Source organism: Sarcophilus harrisii, chromosome 3 (assembly GCF_902635505.1).
Source record: "Sarcophilus harrisii chromosome 3, mSarHar1.11, whole genome shotgun sequence".
In the NCBI taxonomy this organism is placed as follows: Eukaryota; Metazoa; Chordata; class Mammalia; order Dasyuromorphia; family Dasyuridae; genus Sarcophilus; species Sarcophilus harrisii.
In genome coordinates this window covers 243,852,232-243,879,843 of record NC_045428.1, presented here as the reverse complement: position 1 = coordinate 243,879,843, position 27,612 = coordinate 243,852,232, and the positions used below count along the sequence as shown (strand labels likewise).

Below are 27,612 nucleotides of genomic sequence, written 5' to 3'. Positions count from 1 at the left end.
CTCTAGTTCAGGCCCTCATGAACTTTTATCTGTACAAAGGAATGCATTTCTAACTGCTCTTCCTGCCTCAAGTCTCTCCCCTTTAAAATCCATTCTCCTACAAAGCTGTCAAAGTATGATTCCTATAATAAAAGTCACTTTGCTTTCATGTTCAATATATCACAATAGTTCCCTTGCTAAAAATCCTCTGATATAACAGCTTTTCCCAACTACATAATAGGTGTCTTTAACCTATGTAGGTAGGCTTATTTATATGGGACTTTTGTTTGTGGAGTCTTCAGTTAAATTTTTTTTTCTTGCTGCTTCCCCAGAAAAAGATTCCATCTGTAGGCTTCATGTTCTTTCATAGGATATTTCTTCCATTAGACTAAGAACTCCTTGAGATCAGGAGCTGCCCTTTGCCTATCTTTGTATCAGTCCTTAGCACTTAGTAAGTGCTTATTTTTTTATCATTTGTGCTTAAGTCCTGATTGATACACAGTACAATCTTAGCAAATACTTGCTGAATGAAAAAGCTTACAAATGTTTATAAATAGGTCATGCTGAGAAAGTTTGGAAGTCATGTTTTTTCCTTTATTACTGCAAAAATGCAAACATATTAATACAATGGTAGACTTGTAATACAACTTGTGCCTACTCTGGTTTGCGATGTTTTCCAAACTAAGTAGTGTTATCAGGAGATAGGCGAAAACAACTGTGAACATGTCAAGTATTGAACAGTGGAAGGGTCCTCCTGTATAGTGCCTCTTCTCCAAGACTGCAACAGTAAAAGATTACCTCCTTGGTTATAATAAGTTACTTCTGCACATTGAAATGAATTAAGGGATAGAGATAATGGTTTAAATGCAGACAAAAACGTATTGGTCAAAGGGGAAAAGAAGATGAGGAAATCCAAGGGAAATATTTCTTATTATTTTGTTCTTACCCAATTGGTTTTTTTTTTTTTTTTTTTTTTTGCTGCTGCTGCTTCTATTTCTTTGGTTTTAGTGAGAGCAGGGGTGGAAGCTGCACCACTATGATGTGACCTCAAGAACCAGGCCCAATGATGGTGGTGGCGGTAACACAGAGCAACACAGTCAATATGGACAAAGGGAATGCAATTCCCTCCAGTGATGCAGAACTTACAGAGTGGCCTGACAAGAATGTAAATGGGGCAGCAAGAAGCTGCTCTACTTGGCAACTGTGGTCTTCTTTTCTCTTTCTCTCTCTCTTTTTTAAATACTTTCCCCTTTTTCAGCTTCATCTTCTTTCTTTTCTCAATTTTAACCTTTCAGTTCCTTTCATTCTTTTCCATTCCTTTTCCACCTTTCTTTTTCCTCTTTTGGTATTTCCTCTCCATGTCCTTTTTTTTTTTTTTTTTTAAATGATGTTCCTTTCCATCTTCACGACTGTTCAAGCATGTTAAGGCTTTTCAAAAATGTATCATTCTCAATTCCACCATCTGCTCCCTAACTGCTACTTGCCAGCAGAAAGAAAAATTCCTGTCAAACTAAATTCAAGAGGATCACATATCTATCTCAGACAATCACATATTAAATTTGAGACCAAAATACTTAAGTTTAAGAATTTTTTAAAAATTAGGAAATATATGTTGTAGAAAAAGACTAGTCAAATGAAACAGGAAAGGTTTAAAAGTCTTTCTAAATACTTTGAAGTTCACTCTATTCAAAAGCTTGAGAGACAAAAATGTGATATAAAACATAAAAAGATTAAAATTCACTTAAATAAACTAATTATCAAAAATCATATATTTTAAAAATATATACTTTGGTTTGAAATGTTTTATTTTTTGTTTATAGTAAAAAGTAAAACTGTACAATATAATTTTATCTTCAAAACCTTGCATTATCTAGAGAGAGAGTACTATGAGACTGAATATGGATTGAAGCATACTATTTTCATTTTTTTGTTATTTTGCTTTTTTCTCTTTCATCATTTTCCTTTTTTGTTTTGATTTTTTTTGTTTTACAACATGACTAATATGAAAATATGTTTAAAATGATTATACATGTACAACCTATAACAGATTGCTTGAAGTCTTGAGGAGGGGGGACATAAAGTAGGGAAGGATGAAAAAACTTTGTTAATTCAAAATCTTACAAAAATGAATGTTGAAAATTATCTTTTCATATAATTGGAAAAATAAAATACTATTGAAATAAAAAACCCCCCACTAAAAACAAACAAAACCACATCCTTGCATTATAACTATATTAAGAAACAACTTACCTATTGCAGGTCTAAGTCTTTCAAGGTACTGTTTATCTTCAAGACTATATGCTGTTGAAATAACTTTAGCCCCTCTGTGGTAAGCTAACTGAATAGCTATTGTACCAAATGCCTGTGTAAGAGGAAACACACACACACACACACACACACACACACACACACACACACACAAACACATGTGTATGTATACATCTCAATACATACACAAGTGTTTTCTTTTATATAAAATTTATACACAGATATGAAATTAAGAGCTTGATGAATGTGTCTAAGAGCACATCTAATTTGATTTTAGAAGTTCCTAAAAAGTTTTTGATAAATAATTAGTTATTATTCTTTCAATATGGTGATAATTAAAATTCAATTTTCGGACATATTTTCATTAATATACTATGTTCCAGATGTTGGCCAAAAGGGAAAACATTTTAGCTGGTTTTCAGGCTTGGCTAAACCTAAGCTCTTTCACTCTTACTTTCTTATAATAGTTCAACTCAATTTAATAAGTCTTTATGTATGAGGCCGTGTGCTATGCACTAAGTGAAACAGTAGGCATATTTTGTAAAGACAATTGGTAAGACATATGGTAAGATATAGGCTATGGCAACTTGAAAAGCTAAATGACTTTTTTAAAATTAAAAAATTATATGTAAAGATTTTTTTAAAGGAATAAACCTATGACCTTTGGTCTTATTAGCAATATACTCTGAACTAATTTTATTTTATATATTTAAATATACACATACACCTAGCTATAAGACTCCCTTCTCTTTGAAGATCAAAGCATTTTAAAATGCAATATCTTTCCAGTAATATTTAATATAAACATAGTGCAAACTTTACTATTCCAGTTTTAAAGAACAGTGAATCAATGATAAAGGATTTCTATCAGACCAGTGTTTAGCCCTAAGGTCAAAGTCCATTTAATAACATCTTAAGTTTTATAGACATCGCAGAAAAAAATAATGTAAATGGCATAATTTTTTAGATGTAAAAATTGGAACAAGAGGTTTGGCAATTGTTAATGCTGTAAAGTTACCCATGCATATAACCTGTAGATAAAAGGCTATTAAAAAAATAATAATAACTTTTTAGATGTACTGCTGACAAGATTACTGAAGACAGAAATTTGATACTTAAATTCGTGAGAAAAACTGCTATGAAACTCATAAAAGATTTATGTTTTTAATTAAGTTGCAGAGGGAAAGAATACCTTTTTCCTGGATTTTTTTGAAAGCAAGGTAAAATCCTTTAATCATAAGCCTTAGGTACTGCTCATGGGCTATGCCTACAGATATGTATCAAAGCTACAATATATTAATTTAGATTGTTTTCTTTTTAACTTTTTTAGGAGCTTCAGAATAAAGATAATAAAGTTACATTTACTACATACTTCTTGTCACATTTGATAGTGATGAAAGCCAATCAATGTCAACACAAAATGTGATAATGGAAGAGACAAAGAATTATTGGTATAATGACTAGGATATCAAACTGGGTAGCAGATTGGGCAGCAGACTGGGCAGTCCGTTTTTTGTTTCCCTGGTTTACTTTTTTTTTTTTTTAATCATATATTATTGTACTTACACTTGCTCCATCCATTATGAGCACTGATTTCCCGGGAGAGACATGAGAAAGAAAATGCAGGGCTGTATAGGAACGTATCCCATCACGGATGACTCCTGCTGCTTCAGTCCATGTGACCTTTTCTGGTTTATGAACTGTGCAAAGAGAATAATATAGAAGAAAAATTTTTAAAAAGTCATTTTATTAGAGTTTCATATTGTATCTTACTACTGAATATTTTAGAGAAAAAGAAAACCAAAGCCAATTTCCTGGGAATAGGCAATGTATATCATATTGAAGATTAACTTGTGGTTTGACTGATTAACATAAATCTCAACTGTACCTCAGTTTAACCTTCTATTACATGGGGAAAATGACAGATGTTTTCCAGGTTTCTGATTATCATAATATACAAGGCATAGAATTGCCATTTGTTTCCTTAAAAGTTTTATGTTACATGAAAAGCCTGAGAGGCAAGACAGTAAAATGGACAGATGGTTGTCCTTGGAGTCAGGAAGCCCTGGCTTCAGTGCTACTTCTGATATATGCTAGCTATGTGCCCCTGAGAGTTTTCGAAGATTGTTAAGTTAAAGATAAGCACTGATCTGTTTGGATAAAAGGAATTTTACAGAATTATAGACTCTAGTGGCCATCAGATCCAATCCTCTTATTTTACAGGCAAGGAAAATGAGACACAGAAGTTATATGACTCAAATTAGATAAATCGGCTAGTAAGTATCAGTAACTATTCGGGCTTAGATCTTCTGATCTAGCATGCATTTCATTACATCATTTAGCTGCCTCACATCTCATTCTGGTGAAATTACAATCCAGACAAATGTATATATATACATACATGTGAAAATATTAAATATTTATGTATATATATTGCAAGCAAACTACAGAGGAAAGTTGTGAAAGTTACTTTTTTTTTCTAAAAAATGCCTAAAAAGAAAAACAGCTTATTTTAGAAAACAGTTTAAGTAGCAAAAAAGAATTTGAAAAAAAATGATCTTTTAGGTTTCTCTTCTACATAATACCAAGAAATATCTAAAATAACTTCACAAAAATCTAATCCATTGTCCACATAGGGAAAAGGGTGGATAGATAATACAAAAGCTAAGGAAATGGCAGCTAGAGTGCTATATACCAAACTCAATATGTTCTTTTGCTTACTGGATTTGGAAATGGTGGTTTTTTCACTAATACCCAACATCTTTTGACTACCAAGCCAGCACACTTTACATTGTTTCAAACTGGCTACTTTTTGAGTGAATTGTGAAAGGACGGACTAAAGTAACATTAAACATGGAAAAGCAAACAAAACACTGAGAATAAGAACTGCCATTTTAATAGGTGTTTATCTTCAGATAATGCATATTAAACTAATCCCGTATTTTATAAATCATTATGGAAAGTTTGGCATACTATTTCTTTATAACAAGGCATATTTATAACTGTTTTGTTTAATGCCTTTTGAATTTATCTTAGGGTACATTAGTTGAAAGGAAATTAATTCAAAAGGAAACTACAAAAGGCATTTTATAAGGCAATTGTCTTAAGTAAGGGCTGGAATACTGTAATGAAATTAATACTGCCTTTCATCTACTCCATTATACATAATTATGAATAATTCAGAAATAATCAAAAGTTTCTATCTTATTAAACATTACTAGTTTTTTCTATAACAATATAATAGTCATATAGGAGCATAGATTTAGAACTAGAAAAGATATTATAGGTAAATGAGTCCAAAAAATCTTATTTTACAGATGAAAAAACTGAGATTTTCTCTTAACCATAAATATTAAAAAACTTGGTCAAAGTTGTAATGGTAGTAGTATATGGCAGAGCTGGGATTAGAACCAAGGGCCTCTGTCTTCTAAAATTTTTCTATTCTACCACACTGTATAAACTTAATGCTAATAATTATAAATAAAACACCAGTACTTAGTAACTAAATATCTTCCATAGAAATCATATTTAGTGGCATTCAGAAGAATATAGATGAAAAAAAATGAAAGATTTTTTTTTTTTTTTTTTTACTACAAAGAGACTGAGAAATTGCCTCTTATTAAAGAATAAATGCTAACAAGATTTTTGGCTATATAACTAGGTATAATGCCTATATAATTATATTCGCAGAATTCAGATTTGTAGGAGTTTCTATGTGACCAATTTGTCCATAGTTTAACAGCTGTAGAAACATTTTAAAATTGTGAATTTAATTTTAAAATTAAATGTGATTCCTTCCCCTTTGAAATCATAAAATGATAAAATGCTACCTGAAAATTTTAAGAACAATAACATACAATGATTTGAACTTCCTCAATCTGAAATGTGCATCAATTCCAAAAAGTGGGCTATTCTTTTTTGTTTGTTTTTTTACTATAAAAAAAAAAACCTGTTAAAACAAAGAATGCAAAAAATATTGCAAAAGAAATTGCTAACCTCTATGATAAAGCAAAAAAAAATTTTAAAGTATTAAACCATGTATTAAAAATCTATAAATAAATCATTCTTAGTTATGTATTAAATGATGTTAGCCTAGTTCAAATTAGAAACTATATCCACTTTTATTTAAACAATTAGGAGATGATATATCAAAGTAATAGAACCCAATGTTGTAAACATTTAAAAATAATTCATTTTTATTTAAAAATAAACACTACCTGGCTAGAAACTGGAAAATGAATGGATGCCCATCAATTGGAGAATGGTTGAGTAAACTGTGGTATATGAATGTTATGGAATATTATTGTTCTGTAAGAAATGACCAGTAGGATGAATACAGAGAAGACTGGTGAGACTTACATGAACTGATGCTAAGTGAAATGAGCAGAACCAAGAGATCATTATATACCTCAACAACGATACTGTATGAGGATGTATTCTGATGGAAGTGGATTTCTTCGACAAAGAGATCTAACTCAGTTTCAATTGATCAAGGATGGCCAGAAGTTGCCACACCCAAAGAAAGAACACTGGGAAATGAATGTAAACTGCTTGCATTTTTGTCTTTCTTCCCAGGTTATTTTTACCTTCTGAATCCAATTCTTCCTGTGCAACAAGAGAACTGTTCGGTTCTGCACATATATATTGTATCTAGGATACACTATGACATTTTTAACTTGTATAGGATGGCTTACCATCTTGGGGAGGGGATAAAGAGAGGGAGGGGAGAAGTCAGAACAGAAGTGAGTGCAAGGGATAATGTTGTAAAAAAAATTACCCGGGCATGGGCTTTGTTAATAAAAAATTATAATATAAAAAAATAAAAATAAAAATAAACACTACTAGTAAATCCTAATATATTAACAATGGAAACCAAGGACTAGTATGTATAGTACTCAACCATTCTTTCCAATTCCAGATACGCCAAGAGCTGCTGTTAATTTTATTTTTACTTCAAATTACTTCAAGGTGAAAAGCCCATAATATGTATATTAAACTTTGGGAAAATGTAGAAGCTTATTAGTTATCATTTAAAGTGATGAATCAATGGTCCTAGAAAGTAAAACTTAAAGAGCTTTTCACAAAGTTTAGTTGGAAAATACATTTCATGGATTATATTATTTCATTTCTTATGTATACACCGAGTAGATATAATGAAAATAAAGTAACAATTACATATGAATGAAGACAAGATTAATATGGCCTTAGAAAAGGCTAGATTGTAACATACCCAAATAATGCTCATGTATTCTAACAATTTCACAGAGACCGGATTCTTCAGAATCCAGTGGCAAAATTCCTTTAAAAAAAAAAAAAGTTAAATCAGAAAAACACACCTAAATGTAATGTTCCTTATTATTATCTTTGTTTCTTTTAAATGAAAGATTAGTAGAAAGTGATTGCTGCCAAAGGGTTTCATGTTTATTCTGAAGAATTGCCATTGGGGTTATATAGGCTTTAATAAAAAAAAAAAAAAAGATAATAGTTATTTTACTTATCTAGAATTTTAACTCCTTCTCTTCCCCCCCCCCCCCCCTTTTCCCTCTACTCATCTGGGTTTCTTTTTGTTGTGGGTTAAAAAAGCCCAACAACAATTCTTGTTAGGTAGAGCCTTTCTATGGGATAAGAACAAAGATAGAAATAAAAGAAAATGGAGAGAGAAGAAAAGTGGAGAGGAAAAAAAAGTAATAATTCTTTTACAGGACACCTTCACTATTATTCCAATAGATATATTGACATTTTTCTGCATGTAAGAGCAGTCCCCTAGAAAATTTACAAATAGATCAATGCACATGGTATATTCTGCTATAGGTAATGTGGAGAGTCTTATTGTTGAGATCTTAAAAACATTCTCCCTTTCTGTGGCTTTCTGTGCTTTTCACCAATGTAATCACTAATACACTAGTAACTAATAGAACACCATAGCATCAAAAATGAAAATTAAAAAAGCAACTGGAAATAGAAAAAAGCAAAACTTTACTATTACAAAAGGTAATATAAAAGTAATAATCAAGGAAAAACAAAGAAAATAGCTAAGATTTTATTTAACAATCTTTTTTTCTTAGCTGTTGAAAAAAATGAGTTTGAAATACATCTTGCCTCTGCATCTTATTTGGATAGAGAAATAATAACAACTTCAAAGGTTATGCAGAAAATATTTTTAAAGATCATTGCTAATTGCTCACATTTTCTATTAGAAAAATAAAAATTTAAATAGATTTTAATGTCTTTTTGATTATCTTATAAAAAGATTTTTGCAATGAGATGTATGGAATAATAGGGGAAAAAAAACCACCCCAAATTACTCAATTTCCAGTGTGCAGAATGGATCTTCTAAATATAGTAAACACAGTTATCTTCAAGTGGATTATCTGAATTGGTTTTCCTGCCAATGCCCAGCTACGTTTCATGTTACATACTTGAAGCCTAGTCGGGACAGGGATAGGATTGAGTGTATGTAAGCATGTGTGTTTTTAGTATGTTTCTTAAAACTACAATCCCTGCCATAGCAGGAATAATTTAGACTGACTTTAAAATTAGAAAAATACTTTAGGAGAACAATGGAAAAATAGAAATATGAATTGAAACTTACCTACTACTTCATCATCAGGATGAAAGAATGATACTTTGTTTCCAACTTAAAAAAATAAACATGAAAAACATTAATACATAACAGTAAACATCATTCTGTGATAATTACTTTTTATCTGTTAAGTCATTCAGATCATTAAGATCCTACTTATTTCTTGTTTATACATATTACCTAACTAGTAAGGTTAATGCTGACAAATTTATACCACAATTTCAAGATATTACTGGATTATATTTTATAGACTTCGGGTCAAGCCAACTAGTTTCTTATTCTTAAAGTTCTGCTCAGCTTCCTTTCTGATAGAATTTTGAAGGACAAAAATGATAAAGGATTTTTACTGTATGAAAAAGCAAAAGAAATTGCTGAACTTCTCAAGCCAATCAAGTTCCCCATTATCTGGTTCATTCCTCTAAGATTTCTTTAATGCCAGTCTTTCAAGAAAATAATAGGGACTGATTTTATGTAGGTAAAAAGAAACCCTGACAGATAGGCCTTACTTTTTCAGATTCTGAAGCTATTTAAACCATTCTGAAATTTGATCTCAAATTCAGAATCTGCATATAGGCAGTAGCTTACATGTATGCAGAAAATAAATACCATAACTAAGTCAGAGTAGTCAAGCCTCTAGTATTATATCAGTTAATTTGCATAATTCTGTTTAACTGGCTGGTAATCAACAAACATTTATTAAATACTTTAATGCCCACAACACAAAGAGATTAAAAGCTTAGATTAGAGTTTCAGCCCTCAAAGTGCTCTAGCTAAATAAAGCTGTGAGATGCTAATAAAGATAGCTACAATGCACAATATTACAAAGTAATTATATTAAGTGCTATGTGAAATGGGGGAGGAAAATCTTTATCATTCAAAGCGATCAGGGAAGATTTTTGGAGGAGGTGGCATTTGAATAGGAATTGAATAGGTAAAGACTGGTAGGGAGGAGGTTTTATGCATAGAGGACAAGAATGATACACTTTATATCTGGGGGACAGAAAGTTGTTCAGTCCCACTGACATAGAGTGAATCAAAGAAAAGAAAATGAGATGAAACCTGAAGAGATAAGGAGGTACTAAGTTATAGAGCACCTTAGAAGACAGGTTAAGGGGAAAAACTTTTCCAACCATAACTTAGGAAGCTCATTATGGGGATAACCTCATGACCTGGTAAGATCTCATCAGTCTTGGTATTCTTTTATCACTGACTGAAGCATGAGATCTTGCAAACTTCCTTTTAAGAAGAGACCCCAATATTCTAATTTCTCATCTGGCTGTACTACTTCAGGCTTCTCTCAGACCATCATGACCCCAGCTCTAGTATCTTCCTTGACCTCCCTCCATTCCTTGCTTTTTAGCTTCTTTTTGTGTGTTGTCTTCTGCCATGGTAAAGCTTCTTGAGGGCAGAGATTGTCTTTCTTCTTTATATTTGCATTTGTACTATGCCTGGTATATAGCAAGTGCTTAATAAATGTTTACTGATGCATTTATTGATATTTAGGACAGAACAGAGTCATTCAAGAGTTTTAAGAGGGAAAATAACATCAGAACTAGCAGGGAGGAAGCCAGTGGATATGGAGAAAGAATGCTCAGTTATCAGTCAGTCAAGAAACAAGCTTCGTATGGTCAAGAACTATACTAAGCACTAGGGGAAGACAATCCCTAATTAATTAAATTCATTTTTGATACAGAGTAGACAGAATATCATCTCAGAGTATGAGACAAGAAAGCAAGGAAGAAGATCCAAAAAGACCCTCTCCAGAAGGCTAAGGACCCAAGGAACCAGGAAAACCAAGAGCTGATGGAGGAAGACAGGGGAAAGAGGGACAAGAATATCACTACAAAAATGCCACCAAGGAGGAAAACGGAAAGTCTAATGGATGAAGCATCAAGAAAGTCACTCTTAGTTGATCATAGAGCTCTGTGGAAGGGAAGAAAATGTAGAACTAATAGAAAGATATGAAGAAGCCAGACCTAAAGGCTTTAAATGCCACTCCAAGAACTTTGTATTGAATCCTTGAGTTAAGAGAGAGCTGCAGGGGCAGCTAGATGGTGCAGTAGATAGAACACCAGCCCTGAAGTCAGGAGGACCGGAGTTCAAATGTGATCTCAGACCCTTAACACTTCCTAACTGTATGACCCTGGTCAAGTCACTTAACCCCAATTACCTAGGGGGTGGAGGGGAGAGAGCTGCTGGAGTTAAGGAGTAGATGACACGGGCATGGGCTCTCATAGCATCAATCACTTTGGCAACTGAGTGGAGGAAGATGAAACCATCTCTAGGCAGAGAATGAAGTGAAGCAGGAGAGAACAGAGAATGATGTAGAACTCTGGAATATAGAAGAGGGAGGAAGAATGTGGACGCATATTTTAAAAACTTCTTTTTAGTAAAAATTTAAATAATAAATAGTATATTACTCTAAACACCTTTCAAAAATCTTGGGAAAAGTCATTTGGTGGAGGAAAAAAGGCTCTCCTTAGGGAAATGAATTAAGGGTGGAATGAAAGTTTAAGTCTTGTTTTAATTACATTACTACCTTTCCCATAGAAGTTATAATTAGGTTATAGATCTGGCTAGAAGCAGGCTCCTCTCTAATTGTTGACCAGAAGTGATTGGACTGCTAGAATTCATTATTCTCCAAAAGAGAATGATATAAGGACAATGGAAGGAAGGTGTTCTCCTTTAACTCCAGGAAGAAAGGAGATATCCAAAAAGAATGGAATGGTAACCTCGTTGGTTGTGAATGTTAATGCATGACTGTATTTTACATATGATTTTATTCAAAATTCCTACAAATGTTACCTGAAATCTTTGTGGGGCAGAGAGTTATGTCAGAAGGCATGGAGAACTTTGCCAGTTTGAATATCATTCTCTCCAAGCTAGAAATACCTTGGAGATACACACACACACACACATACACACACATGCATGTATATATGTACATACACACATGATAAACTGAAATAAACTGTTTCATACAGATGGGTGCCCAAATGCAATGTATTTGTATTAATAGTAATATTTTTTTCTTTGACAAGTGATAATTCATAACAGATAGATGTCCTTTATTTTGTCAATAAATTAGAAGACATACAGGAAATGCTGGTGTAGAAAAGGGGAAGAATAAAGGTTTAGAATAATGTAATGGGGAGAGTAAAAAATAATAAGAGGAGAATTGACATTGTAGATGAGGAGAAAGGGTTCAATATAGATTAGTTAACATGAATCTGTAAAAGACTAATTAACACAGTTACTGTTAAGATTTACTCTAGAGCAGATTCAGCAGTACACAAGCAGAAGTAGAGAAAGCAGATAGTAGGAATAGCTATAATATCTAAACCTAATAGTTGGTTTTGTAACTTGGCATAAATATTGACAGGACAAATAAGTAAGGGTCAGAGGTCAGAGAAAAAAGGAAGGAAAGTGAGGCCAGAGAAAGGGTAGTGGTACAATGGAAAATACGTTGGCTCAAAAGACAGGCAATGTATTTTCAAATCCTGTTTCTGCCTATTACCCTGGGCCTCAAGTTATCACGTGTAAAATGAGGTGTTTGGAAAAGATTAGAGGTATCAAAGTCAAATAGAAATGAGGGTCTTTAAAACATAATAAAGATCCCTGACCCTGTAGGCACACACTGACTTAAAGTACATACTAACATTATCTTTTTATTGTATTTTTATTTATTTTGTAAAATATCTCCCAATTATATTCCAATATGATTTGGGTCCCATGTTAGAGTTATATTTCTGACAGCTTAGTCCTAGATGGTCATATCAGCTCTAGATATATGAGCATATGGATTTAGAGAGAAGACTGAAGAAGATAAGAACATATAATCAGACTGAGAAATTTCAATGTGTTGGATCAAAGAGGTAAAACAATTACGGAGGATGGTAAGAATAAGAAAGACATCTTTGGAAATTAACATTTGAGAAAGAACATGGTTTCTAAGGGTTATGTATTTTTTTAAATTTTGTGTATGTGTTCACCTACAGTGAATTTTGCCTAGTCAAAATTTCTAACTATATATAAAACATTATAAACATTATAAAGTTAAGGGGGAAAAAATGTCATCTTGCTCTTTGACTGTCTCTAGAATGGAGATACTCTTAGGAGTCCATGGATAGATTTTAAAGGGTCTGTGACCTTTTATGGGGGGGAAAAATGACACCTTTATTTTCATTAACACCTAAACTGAAATTGTTTCAATAAAGCAAAAACCATTCTAAGACGGGATTCACAGGCTTTACTAGACTACCAAAAGATCAATGACATAAAAGGTTAAGAATCTCTGAAGCAAGCTGGCTACAAAATTCATTTCTACATTTTGTGCACTTTGCTGGTATCCAAAAAATAAAACTTCAACTACCACTTCTGGTCTTAAGTACTCTATATACTGTCATCTTTCTTTCCCTTCTGCTATTACTCTCTTATAGAGTTCTATCTATATTCAGAATTTACTGATCCAAGATAATTCTCTCCTCTTTGCTAATTTGGCTGATTCTTTTTTTTTTTTTTTAATGGCACCTTTTCTAGAGGATAAGTAGAAATGAGGAGATAATATGAAACTAGATTAAACTATGAATAAATTAAATTGATACATAATATCAAAATCCATTTAAGTCTGCTAATAGCTAAAACTTATATACCTATAAAATTTATATAGCATTTTTTCACTTGACCCCTACAACATTCCTGGGAGCTAGGTATCATCATTTTACAAATGAGGAAATGGAGGAACAGAAGTTAAATGACTTCCTCAGAGTAACACAACTGGAAACCTTCATGCAAGATTCAAAATCAGATCTTCCTGAATCGCCTGCACTTTATGCATGGTACCAGTTCATGCTACCTTAGAATGATCTTGACCATTCATTAATTCATAAACATGTATTGTCTATCATTTGCAAAGTACAAAGTTAGGTGCTAAGTTACAAAGCCACATAAATAATTATAATGCAAGGAAAAGTGAAATAAGTACAAAGTAAAAGTGCTCTGAGAAATAATAGGAGGGAATGGTCATTTTCATCAGGGTAAAGAGAAAGAACAGGTTTCATGGAGGAGATAACTCCTGAGGTAAGGCTTCAAGGAAAGTAAGAATTTTATCAATGAATACTGGAGAGTAATGGAGAAAAAAGGAAATTGATTTCCAGCATATGAGAGAGTATGATGAAATATATAGTGAAAGGACAAGATAGAAGAAAACAGGAAATGGATCATAATGTCTAGTTTGGTTAGCAGGAAGGGATTGGCTAGAATGTATATGAAGGGAATAGTAGGTGAAAAGAGTCCAAAGGTAATCTATGAAGGATCTTTAGTTCTGTGTCAGAAGTTTATATTTAATTCAACAGGCAAAGGAAAGCTGTTGAAGATTTCAGAATAGAAGAATGAAATGACTAGAAAATTAGAAATATAACTTGGACAATGGTATGAAAAATGGAAATGGATAGATTAGAAAAGGATTAAGATGTAGGAAGAGCTAAGAGCCTGAATCAAGGTTTTTGTAATGGTAGTTGAGAGCAGGGGATAGATTGGAAAGGTAAAGCATTAACTGGATTTGGAAAATTAGTTAGATGAAAGAAATGAGGAAGTTTAAAATGTCTCCAAGATTGTTATAAGCTTGGATATTTAGAAATTAAAAAAATCGGGAGGAGGGTAGGGTCTGGGGGAAAAATGATAAATTTTGCTTTAGAAAGATTGAGTTTGAGGGACTGTCAGACCATTTAAGTACAATGAGAACATGAAAATTCAACATAGTAGCTCTGTAGAGAGGTTGAGTAGTAGGGAGGCAGGGCAGAGAGAAGGAGAAAATGAAGTGACAGAAGCAGTTGAGTTTACTAAGGAGAATAACCAAAATAAGGAGGACAAGGACAGAATATTGGGAGATACATTTAGTGGATGGGAAGCCGATGAAGAACAAGCAAAAGATAAAAAGATATAGAGAAGAACCATAATAGTTCAGTTTCATGGATGTCAAGAAAAGAGAGTATGAGAAGCATCAAGTGATCAAGCATTCAATGAGCATTTATTAAGACATATACAGGTCTTGTGGAAACAAAGACAAAAGTGAAATAATCCTTACTACTCTCAAAAGAAACATGAGCTTTTAGAAGACAAGTTGAAGGGAAGGCACCAACAGTTGGTTAGACCAAGAAAAGCTTGATTTAGAAGTTGGTAGTTGAGCTGAATAAAGAAGGAACTGGGGGATCTAGGGATCTAAGAGGTAGAGGTGAGAAAGGAGTGTATTCTGAATCTGTGCAAAAGCACAGAAGATGTAATGTTACATATAAGCAATAGTAAGAAGGTCAGTATGGAAGAAACAAAAACTACATTAATGGGAGGAATGTATAATATGCCTAAAGAATAAGGGATTGGGCCAGGTTGGGAAGAGTTTTAAATGACAAAAAGTTTATATTTGATTCAAAAATAATAGGGACCTAAAGAGTGAGGCAGAGCAAGATGGAGGAAAGAAGACAGAACATTGTCTGAGCTTTCCCCAGCTTCCCTCAGAATCAATGCTAGATCAAACCTCTGAATAGATTTTGTAGTGTCAGAACCCACAAACATTCGGAGTGTAATAATTTTCTAGCTTAAGCTGTTTTGGAGGGACTTCAGCAAAAGTCTGTCTCATGGGGCAGGGGGGAACATGGTGCAGGGATTCTAGTGGGAGGCTCTTAGCCAAAATAGAGCAGGATTGGTTATTCTGTCCTGGTTTGGAAGGTCAATAAACAGACCAGCTACCAGCTGTGAGATCTCCAATGCAACTACAGAAGGCAAATTGTGAACCTCCAAACCCTAGCATAAGAGGTGGGACCAGCACAGTGGAAAAGCCTACAGCACCACTACCCCAGCTCAGGGAAGTCAGTGAGAAGCTCCTGAAACCCTGCAAAAGAGCTTGGGACAATTTCCCCTGTGCTCTAGGAACAGAGATCAACTTTTAAAAATGAACAAAAAAGCCAAAAAGAGCTCTGACTATAGAAAGCTACTATGGAGACACAGAAAATTAGAACAGGAGAGGATAGCAAAGGCAATATGCCTTCAGATGAAATCTTAGAGGAGGATATGAACTCATCCCTAGTTCAAAGAACTCTTTTGGAAGAGTTAAAAAAGAATCTTTAAAGAAAAATTTAAAAAAATTGGAAAAAAGAAATGAGTGCTATGCAGAAGTATGAAGGTTGGGTAAAGGAACCAATAGCTTAGAAAAGGAAACAGAAGAAAACAACTCCTTAAAAAATAAATTTGGCGAAATGGGGAAAAAAAAACAACTCCTCAAAAAATAGAAATGGAGAAATAAAAAAGAGAACTTCTTTAAAAATAAGCTTAAGGAGTATAAAGATAGAGTGAACAGTTAGTTGAAGGAGTTAAAGATATGAGGACAGTATTGGAAGCAGAGTCAACATTCATGTATTCATTATGAAGTTGCCAAGAATGATATCAGGGAAAGGGAGAGAAAGGAAGACATATATATGTCAGATACCAAAGTCAAGGAGAATTATGACAGTAATTCAAAGGTTGGTAAATGATCAGAGTAGTAGAAGGGACCTAAAAATCTAACTCATTTACTTGACAGATGAATAAACTGAAGCACAAAAAGTTAAGTGACATGCTAACAGTTACATAGTAGGGGCAGGGCTGGGGTTCAAATCCAAGACCTGACGCCAAATCCTGTGCTCTTTCTGTTGTACTCCATTGCTTCCCAAATTATGACAAAGATTTTAAGAAGGTATATTAAGTCACAAAACCAAATCCAATGAAGCTTTTTTCAGCTAAGGGCCATCTGGATATATTTACAACATCATTCACGGGCCATACAAAATTATCAGCTTAAAAAACAAGCATTGGAAGGTTTTGTCAGTTCTTTGGCCAGGACACTTCATAATCCGATTCTGATCCAGCTTTCTAGCTTTATTTCATCATTTTTGTGTGTGTGTGTACACTATACCTAAATGACATTCATCATAAACCCAACTTGTCCTTTTTCTTACCTTTTTTTTTTTTTAAATGCCATCTAGTATATCTTTAATACAATTTACTCAATCTTTGATTGTGAAACTTCCTGTTCTTGAAAGTCTGATGTCTCAGGAACCACTTCATCTATGAAGCCTTCGCTGATACTATCCCTATAAACCTACAAATCACAGTGGTGATTCTGTCATTATTCCTGCATTCAATAAACTCTAATAGCTCCCTATATTCTCAAAGATAAAACATTAAGACCCTGTGTTTGGCTTTTAAAGTTCTTCGCAATCTGGCTCTTTTCTATCTATCCATCTTCTTTACACACTCTCATGCACTATACAATTCAGTAACATTGGTCTACTTGCTGGTCATTCCATCTGTCAATTTATGGGCTGTCCTCAAATGTCTGGAGCACTCTCCCTCTTCAACTCCACTTAACTGACGTCTCTGGCTTCCTTTTAAGAGTCAGCTTAAATGCTCCTTTTTTGCAAGAAGCTTTGCCCAATCACTTTTCCTCCTCATAATATATATGTATATATGCTTAAATATATTTATCTGCACACACATAACATATATATGCAAACACACACATACATATATGTATTTCTATATTAATCCACTGTATGTTGTTTCTCTCTTTAAAATGTAAATTTTTTGAGGAAAAGGACCATGTCTTTTACTTTCTTTGTATATCCAGTGTTGAGCATAGGTGTCTGGCACATAATAAGCACTTAATAAATGTTTGCTGCCTGAGGGAAACTTTCATTTTATTCCATATATTTCATTATTTGTAATACTAATTTCATAACCACAAAATATTTATTTTATTGTACATATGACTTCAAATGCAAAATGCCAGAGCAGAGAAGTTTCATTTGCAAACAAGAAAAAAGATTTTACTTACATTTCAGCATTTTATGTTTGAGTGCTATAAGTAGTTGCATTTTAACCAATTAGTAAGGACTTAACTTCTCCATAATAAAATAAATGAAGATGATAATTTTATTGCCAAGATAAACAAAGATTCTTATACTCTACTGTTATTCACTTCAAATCATCTTTGGCTGAAATTCAATTAATGAATTTTAATTTTTTCTAAAATATATAACTGCTGTACTTATATTGGTAAACTTACCCTCTAGTACAACTCCAGCAATTTCTCTCCCAACAGGAAAAAATTCCTTTTCCAGTTTCATTTCTGATAAAAGCTAAATCATAATAATAGTTAAGAATTTCCCTATCTGGAATAAATTCTAGTCTATCCCCTCAAAATTAGCAAAGATTAAAAAAAATTAAATACGGTCCCATTTTTAGAATGAAGAGGTTTCCATCCCAGATTAAGGTAACAGAAAATGATTTTACAATGTTTTTTTATGCAATGGAAAACAAACATTTTAGAAGAAAAGAAATCACTATGCAGGGGTACAAAAAAGGATTAGCAATGCTAAAACAGGTTCCCATAAAAAAAAAAAGAAAAAAAAGAAATTCATTAAAATATGTTGTTCAACATAGCATATTCTAATATATCTGAAAGCACATTTCAGGAAAACTTTCATTAGAAGTCACTAAGTCTTAGTACTCTCCTAAAATGGGCACAATAATAGCAAATGACTAACAGAACTGTTGTCAAGATCAATTAAAATGATGTGTAAAGTGTTTGGCAAACCTTAAATATACATATCATCTATTACTATTATAATTATTATTATTACTACTATTATTATAATTTCTTCTTCCAAATAGAAAGTCGAGAAATCAGAAGGGGAAGGCATATCTAATAATGGAATATGGATAATTGATTAAAGACTTAAAACAAAGAAATGAAAAGCTTTTGGTATGGGTCCAGAAAACCACTCAAGGAGAAGGGACAGCTAGGTGGTGCAGTGGATAGAGCACCAGCCCTGAAAGTCAGGAGAATGCTAGTTCAAATTTGACATCAGACACTTAACACTTCTTAGCTGTGTGACCCTGGGCAAGTCACTTAACCCCAACTGCCTCAGCAAAAAAAAAAAAAAAAAAAAAAAAAAGTAAGGAAGAAGGAAAGACCAAACTGTCCACATATACTGATGAGCTTGGTATAGTGGCTAGGACAGTCAAGATATGAGGGAAAGAGCAGAAGAAAAGGCCAGACATTTGGGAGAGAGCCCCTCAAAGGAAAATAAATAATTAAATCAATGGCCTCAGATACATAGAAATCCTGAAAGTTTAGACAATTTACAAGATGAACTTGAGACACTAATAAAAGAAAGCAAATTTGATCTCCTTAATATTACTAGGACTAGTATTTATTAATTACTGAAATTTTGGAAGGGTATGCTTAATTCAAAGAGATAAAATTAACAAAAGCGTCGGTAGAATAATATTTATAACAAGAATATTTACTGTGGGGAAAAACATGGGGAAGGGCCTTGGAGTGACGTTCAACAGAAAAAAATACTATTAGAGGGTTTTATAAAAGAAACTAGCTAGATAACAGGAGGATTTTAAATAGGAGTATGAAAAACAGCATTACCCTGGCACTATTATTGCATCATAAGACTTTAAACTATCCAGAAATTTGTCGGCACTCTCAGTCTGCCAAAAGCAGAGCAATTAATACATCTGAGATTTTATTATTTGAAAAGGTGGGAGAAGTAACAAAAGGAATTGCTGTATCAGACTTGAGATTTCTGAACCAATAAGAAGGAACTGGTTGCTGAAAAAGAGATCCCAAGGATCTCCCTCCTGGAATTCATGATGAGGAATTCATGAGAAACTACTTTGGGTAACAGAACATTTAAAAATGAAGTTAGAATGATCTGAATTAAAAGCCTGTTTCAGACACTTGATGCTGGGTGACTCTGATATCAAGCCACTTACTCTCTTTTCAGCCTCAATTTCTTTCTTTCTTTCTTTCTTTTTTTATTTTGGCTGAGGTAATTGGGATTAGGTGACTTGCCCAAGATCACAAAGCTAGGAAAAGTTAAGTGAGGCCAGATTTGAATTCAGGTCTACCTGACTTCAGGGCTGGTGTTATATCTACTGAATCACAGCCTCTGCCCTGAGCCTCAATTTCATTATCTGCAAAATAGAGCAAATAATGGTATATACCTCAGAAGGCTGTGGAGAGACAATATATGTAAAGTGACTTGTAAATCAAGTAGGATCCAACAGACTAATCTTTTTCTAAAAAGTGGCCTCAAGGAGGATAGATAGCTCTCAATGATCAAATTCTAAAAAGAGAGGCAGACATTTCTAAAGAGAAGAAAAAGTCAGAACTGCTTAGTGTTAGCTTTAAATTCACAGGAAATTCAATGCCAATTCAGAATTTTAAAAAAATATACAAATAATAGAGCAAGAACATAAACATATAGCATGCTCTTACAAGGACTATGTCAGGAACTGATAAAGCCTAAGAGGGGTGTTAAGCCTAGTGATATGCCAAGCACCCTCATGTTAATGATGTTTCCTTCAGGTTACCTTATGTTATGTATATGTTGTATGCTCCACGTAGAATGTAAGCTTGTTGAGCATAAGGACTATTTTATTACTATTATTATTGCTGTTGTTATCTTTATTTTGTAGATGAGGAAACAATCTGAGAGAGGTTAAGTGATTTGCCCAGAGTCAAATGGCTAACAAGTAGCTAAGATAATATTTTAGGCTTCAAAAATCCATAGCATTATATGAGAGTGAAGGAAATTTAGGGTTCCTATAAAAACATTTGGAAGTTTTAGTGAACTAACAACTCAATATGAATGTAAAGTAGGACAGGAAAGTTAGATAAGCTAATGCAGCTCAGGCTAAAGCAGAAAAGTCATGAAGTCCAGCCAAGACCCACCCAAAGGCTAGGCCACACTGAGAACAATGTGTTCAGTTTTGGACACCACACTTTAGAAAAGAGATGGACAAGCTAGAAGATGACTAGAAGAGAAAACCAGGATAGGAGTTAAGGACTGGCTGGAGGGAACTTGAAAGTTTAGAGATTGTCCTTCATTATTTGAGGTGCTGTCAAGTAGAACATTAAGGAGATGGGTTGGACTTAGTTGGCCACTGAAAGAAGGAGTCATAAAAGTAGCTAGAAACTGTAGACTCAAGGGTAAGGAAAATGAGGATGCAAGATATTCATGCAAAGGTTCACCATTCTGGAGTTTACTACAAGAGTTTCTTAATAAGGAATAAATTGGATCAGAAGATTTTAGTGTTCCTTTTGGTTTTCAATGTTCTTTGAAGAAGATGTCATTAAACACATGTCTTTTTTTTGGCACAATAAAATTTAAACTGAGTTTCCTAAGCATTTCAAGATAAATGAATAGCTGGGTCTTGTAGAAATTTTATATATATGTCCATATAATGGGGATAAAAAGTGCAGGGGTGGAGGAAGGATACATCATGTATCACATTTAAGGACCAATGCTTAATATCCCTAGCACAGAAAAATATTAGGGAATTCATTAAGTTATTGTTTATACTTATATTATATTTTTAAGCTACTTTTTTACCTAAGAAATATCCCTTTATTGGGAAAGGGACCCACATGTGCAAAAATGTTTGTGGCAGCCCTCTTTGTAGTGGCAAGAAACTAGAAACTGAGTGGATGCCTATCAACTGGATAATGGCTGAATAAGTTTTGGTGTATGAATGTTATGGAATATTATTGTTCTGTAAGAAATGACCAGCAGGATGATTTCAGAGAGGCCTGGAGAGGCTTACATGAACTGATGCTGAGTGAAATGAATAGAACCAGATTATTATACATGGCAACAACAAGACTGTATGACAATCAATTCTGATGGACGTGGCTCTCTTCAACAATGAGAGGATTCAAACCAGTTCCAATTGTTCAGTGATGAGGAGAGCCATCTACACCCAGAGAAAGAATCATGGGAACTCAGTGTGGACCACAACACAGCATTCTCACTCTCTCTGTTATTTGCTTGCATTTTGTTTTCTTTTTCAGTTTTCCTTTTCCTTCCTTCTTAATCGCATTTTTCTTGTGCAGCAAGATAACTGTATAAATATGTATACATATATTGGATTTAACATGCATTTCAACATGTATTGAACTACCTGTCAGCTAGGGGAGGGGTTGGGAGGAAGGAGGGGAAAATTTGAAATAGAAGGTTTTACAAGGGTCAGTGTTGGAAAAATTACCCATGCATATGCTGTGTAAATAAACAAATAAATAAATATACCTTTATTAAAGGTACTTAGTAAATGTTGTTGTTCTACTTCAGAAAATAAAACTTATAATCAGTTTCAAAGACAACAATCCTGATGAAGATAAAACACCTCAAGTAAACAAACATAGCCATACGAATAAAAGTATACACTAATGAACAATAAGTGAACAGGCTAGTTCTTCTTTGCTGAGCATAACAGCCAGATGTTACTTTAAGGCAGGGGACTGCAAGTTTTTGATTGTGGGCCAAGATCAGAAATTTTTAAAAACTGATAACACTGGTAATATCTGTTAACTAGTAAAAATATAGATTTTTATCAGTAATTAGAAAATCAGTTTTAAAGTTTAATCAACTTTATTTCTATACAAAAAGTAGCCAGATTTGTGAACTGAGTGCTAATTGTTCAACAATTCAGATCAAATTATCATAATACTGAGTTTTTAAACATATTACATCATTCTTAAGATCTCTGGAAATGCATTAAATCAGGGCACATCTCAATTTTGATTTTGGCTTTATATCATTAATATGAATCCACTGATGGTAACTCTCAGCTTTCATGAAAAATATGTATTTTCACAAAGTGAATCCTAAAGTGGATCCAAACATTGTCTAGAAGTTTGGTCACAAGGTCTTAAAATTTAGGATGTTTGGGCCTACCTGCCTAGTAGAACATGTGTGCTATAAAAATATTTTTGTTAAAAATTATGAGGTGAGCTGCATTTGTTCTTTTGAATATATTTTCAATGTTAGGGGTAAAAGGAGTGGGTAAAATAAACATGACATTTTTATTTAATTTTTACTTAAAGTAAAGGAATACCACATACCTTTATATTTATCCAGCTTAGAGCACAAGCTTTCACTTGAAGTTTTACATAGTTATCCTTTATATCAGGAAGATTTTCCTAAGCAAAATTTATATAGAATAGCATGAAAATTGTTGTATATAATAAGCCTTTCCTAAAGTCAGTAAAATAAAGTCACTCATTAGTGAGATCAAAAAGTGAATAGTAATTGCATATGCTGAAAAAACTAATCTACACAAAATTGTAGACACAATGTAGGCCTGAAGAGATATTAATAGAATTTTATCTCAATAACACAATTTTGGGGGAAGTTTTTAAAAGGGTATTCTAGTACTGACTCTAGTATTGTAGATAACGAGTTTAATAACCTAATAATTTTTGTAAAGAAAAAGGATTTAAAAATATTAAATGCTAGATTATGGAGAGTTAAGTCATGTAACAAAAAATAAAAAGTTTTAAGTTTATCTTCCATCTTTTTAATGCAAAAGCAGTCTTTGAGGATGTTTGTAGTTATTATGCCAATTGCTTTTTAAAGTAATTTATTATGCCTTTTCCCTAATGAATTTCCTTGAACTTTTTACCATATTCATTGAACTCAGGTACAAATTAAACTTTGAGGGTCTGCCATCATGAATTCTATTTCATATTTCAGTCTAAATATAATTTATCACAATGGTGAAAAATATTTCTCATTTAATGATTGAACACCTTCCTCATATAATAATTATCATTAGAAAATTTTAAAATGAGCCTAATTTTTATTACCTATTTTAGTTATTTTATAACTGTTTATATATGCAAGTGAACTAAAATCTTTTTTATTAGTCTAACATGAGTCCAATCTTACTTTAAAAAATTTTATATTAAAAAATATCAAGAGAACTTAGGATGACATTTAAGTTGGTTAATGTCACAAGTTATATATTACTATTCTGATTATACAAAATTCAGAAGGAATGAGATTGTCAAAGGCTTCTATTATGGAAAACAAAAATATATTTTCTATATATATCTATATATCTAAAAACAAATAACAGTATTTTTTGAAAAATATGAGCATAATCTTAAAAAACACAAGTATCCCAAATACACAATCTAATTTACTATAGAATTTTATACAAGATTTATACAAGTTTGCAAGCTGTTCAGATAAAATATAAAACACTTTAAAACTCCAAAACTATAGTCTGTTTATTGAATATACTAGGAAAAACCTTATTATAACACCTACAATGTAGTTCCAACATATGATCCATTTGAATATAAGGCAATAATGTTGTAGCAAAATGAATGCTATAACATACTTTTGGTATGCTCTACATATTAAAAATGTGGTACTTCATATGTGTAATATTTTAAATATATTACTAAAGGAAAATACTTTAAGGAAGTTATTTTAAATAAATCGTTTCATCTCCTCTATGAGGAAAACTGACCTATGATAAGAATATTCCTTTAATTACTACACAAAACCTATACATTATGGTAGTATCTATTAAAGTAGATTCAACATTAGACTATTGAATATAGAAAATTTCTTTTTAAAAAGGGCTCTTAAAATATTTTTTTAAATGCACAGGAAAAGAGGAGGAGGAGATGCAGGAAACTTTGAAATAATGTTGCATTTATTGTATATATTTTTTAAAAAGCAAGCTATATACAATAGATACATAGTTTACATATAAATCTTCTGCTGTACTCTAATATAAAAATGATCTTTTTAAATGTTTGTTAAATTCAGAATTTTTAAAAAAAGGCCTCATTTTCTATGTAAAACTTTTCTTACCCTTTCTTGAAATACAAATGAAATTTCTTCTCCTGGTGAATTCTGTTGAAAATACAAGCCTTTCATAGTGACCTGAAAGAAAAAATTAAGTAAAAACAATATAATATACAAGGATCTAATTAACTTTAAAAATCATCTATATCAATAAAGAATTTGATTAGAAAGTCTTTTTATCAATAGATCCTGTTACATAAATGTCATATTATTTATGAGACCACCAGCGATACAATATCAACAAAATGTATCAACACTAGGGGAAAAAAATCTAAACCAATTTCTATTGACAATGGATCAGTAATACCAATTTTTTCCCCCCAAGAAACAACATGTAGCAACAACATAATAGGAATTATTCATGTTCAAATAAACCTTGAGTTCTTTACCAAAAGAGTCAATGGATATTAGAATTATAAGAAAATGTAATAATTGTTAAAAAAAATCCTACCATCTATTTTAAGAGCTTTGCACTTTTAATAAGTGAATTCTGAAACTATTAAGGCCCACCGTTAAATTCATTTGCTTTTATCAGGATCTCGATATGCAATTCATCCATGTAAAATGCAACGTGCATTTTTTGAGAAAAATATAGAAAGAAATAAAGTTTTAAAAACTTGCAATGTTATGATTAAGTAGGATTTATACCAGGAATACTGGGCTGGTTCAATTATTACCCATTATAACCATTACTATTCAGTCTTGTATTAGAAATGTTAGCTTTAGCAATAAAAAAAAAATTATAGGAATTGGAGTAGGTAGGTAATAAGGAAACAAAATTATCACTCTTTGCAGTTAGTATGATGATTTACTTGGGGAATCCTAGAGAATTAACTAAAAAGCACTAGAAACAATTAAAAACTTCAGCAAAAGTGGTAGGATACAAAATAAATCCACATAAATCATCAGCATTTCTATGTTACCAACAAAGTCCAGCAGCAAGAAATAAACAGAAAAATTCCATTTAAAATATCTGTAGATATAATAAAAAATATTTGGGAGTCTATCTGCCAAGATCACATGAACCACAGGGACCAGGAAACACATGAGCACAATTAAAAAACACTTTCCACAGAAATAAAGTCAAATCTAATCAACTGGAAGAATACCACATGTACCTGGGTAGGCTGAGCTAATATAATAAAAATGACAATTCTGTCTTTATTAATCTACTTATTCTATACCACATATCAAATCAAACTGCCAAGAAATTACTTTACAGAGCTAGAAAAAATAATGATGTTAATCTGGAATAACAAAAAGTTGAGAATTTTAAGGGAATTTATGAAAAATATGCAAATGAAGGTGGACTAGCTATACTATATTATAAAACAGCAGTCATTAAAACCATTTGGTACTGGCTAAGAAATAAGAGTAGTCAATCAATGCAACAGGTTAGGTTCACAAGATATAATAGTCAATGACTATAATAATCTAATGTTTGATAAACGCTCCATCTCCTGGGAACTCACTATTTGACTAAAAATGCTGGGAAAACTAGAAAATAGTATGGCAGAAACTAAGCACTGAGCAACAATTAATATCCTATATCAAGATAAGGTCAAAACAGGTTCATGATTTAGATATAAAGAGTGATACTATAAGCAAACTATTAGAACAAAAGATAGTTTACCTCTCATACAAAATGGATAATTTTGATTTTATTAAGTTAAAAAGTTTTTGTATAAATAAAATCAATGCAAACAAGATTAGAAGGGGAAAAGTGGGAAAAATTTTTTTCATCCAAGGGTTCTAGTAAAGGCCTCACTTCTTCCCCGCCCCATTTCTAAACTACATAGAGAATTGACTTAAATTTATAAGAATACAAGCCATTCTCCAATTGATAAATGGTCAAAGGATATAAATAGACAATTTCCAGATGAAGATATTAAAACCATTTCTAATCATATGAAAAATGTTCTAAATCACTATTGATCAGAGAAATGAAAATTAAGACAACTCTGAGGTACCACTACACACCACTCAGATTGGCTAAGATGACAGGAAAAGATAGTGATAAATGCTGGAGGGATGTGGGAAAATTGGGACACTTTGTTGGAGAACAATATGGAAATATGTCCAAAGGGCTATCAAACTGCATACTTTTTGATCCAGCAGTGTCTCTACTAGGCTTGTATCCCAAAGAGATCACAAAAAAGGGAAAAGGACCCATGTTGCAATGTAGCAGCCCTTTTTGCAGTGGCAAGGAACTGGAAATTAAGTGGATGCCCAACAGTTGGAGAATGGCTGGATAAGTTATGATATATGAATGTTATGGAATATTATTGTTCTATAAGAAATGATCAGCATGATGATTTCAGAGAGGCTTGGAGAGGTCACTGTACACAGCAACAAGATTATATTATGATCAATTCTGATGGACATAGTTCTTTTCAGCAATGAGGCAATTCAGGCCAATTCCAATGGACTTGTGATGGAGAGAGACATCTGAATAGAGAGTGGACTGTGGGAACTTAATGTGACTTACAACAGAATTTCCACCTTTTTTTGTTGTTTGCTTGTTTTTTGTTTTATTATTTTTTCCTTTTTTAACTGATTTTTATTATGCAGCATGATAATTAAAGGAAATATGTATAGAGGAATTATACATGTTTAGCATATTTTGGATTACTTACTGTCTAAGGGACGGGGTTTGGGGAAGGGAGAAAAAAATTTAGAGTGCAGGAATTTGCAAGCTAAAAAAAACCCAACTAGTTATATTAGTCTGAGGTTTCACATCACAACTAGCAATGGCAATGATGATAAAAGAAAAACATTCCTGATGAAGCTATGAACTATCTGACTATTCTAGAAAGCAGTCTGAAATTATGGTCAGAGAAACAAAAGGTCCATCTTCTTTGAACTAGAGATCCTCTTCTCCTAACAGGCATATACTCTGAGGAAGTCAAAAGTCAGAAAGAAAGATCATTATTGTCATACACATATACACACACATCACACACACTTCACTGCACTTTTTGTGGCAGCAAAGAACTGGAAACAAAGTAGACACCTATTTAACCAAAGTAGAGACCTAATCAGAGAATAACTAAACAGGTTGTGACACATGAA

At 32.6% G+C, this 27,612-nt stretch overlaps 1 protein-coding gene across 5 annotated transcripts in view; it reads right to left on the bottom strand.

Moving 5' to 3' along the window:
* The window catches only part of CRYZL1 (crystallin zeta like 1), a 58,855-nt gene that overhangs the window by 13,328 nt on the left and 17,915 nt on the right, over positions 1-27,612 (bottom strand). For 4 of the 5 annotated variants that reach the window (XM_012544396.3, XM_031959344.1, XM_031959341.1 and 1 more), the window contains exons 2-8: positions 24,547-24,618; positions 22,782-22,859; positions 17,928-18,000; positions 8,840-8,884; positions 7,478-7,546; positions 3,814-3,947; positions 2,230-2,341 (exon numbers count right to left, since the gene is read on the bottom strand). In XM_012544396.3, coding sequence (XP_012399850.1) covers positions 2,230-2,341; positions 3,814-3,947; positions 7,478-7,546; positions 8,840-8,884; positions 17,928-18,000; positions 22,782-22,859; positions 24,547-24,612 — 577 coding nt within the window. In that variant the 5' untranslated portion in view covers positions 24,613-24,618. The remainder of the gene's footprint in view (positions 1-2,229; positions 2,342-3,813; positions 3,948-7,477; positions 7,547-8,839; positions 8,885-17,927; positions 18,001-22,781; positions 22,860-24,546; positions 24,619-27,612) is intronic. The other variant, XM_031959343.1, reaches the window with a different exon arrangement.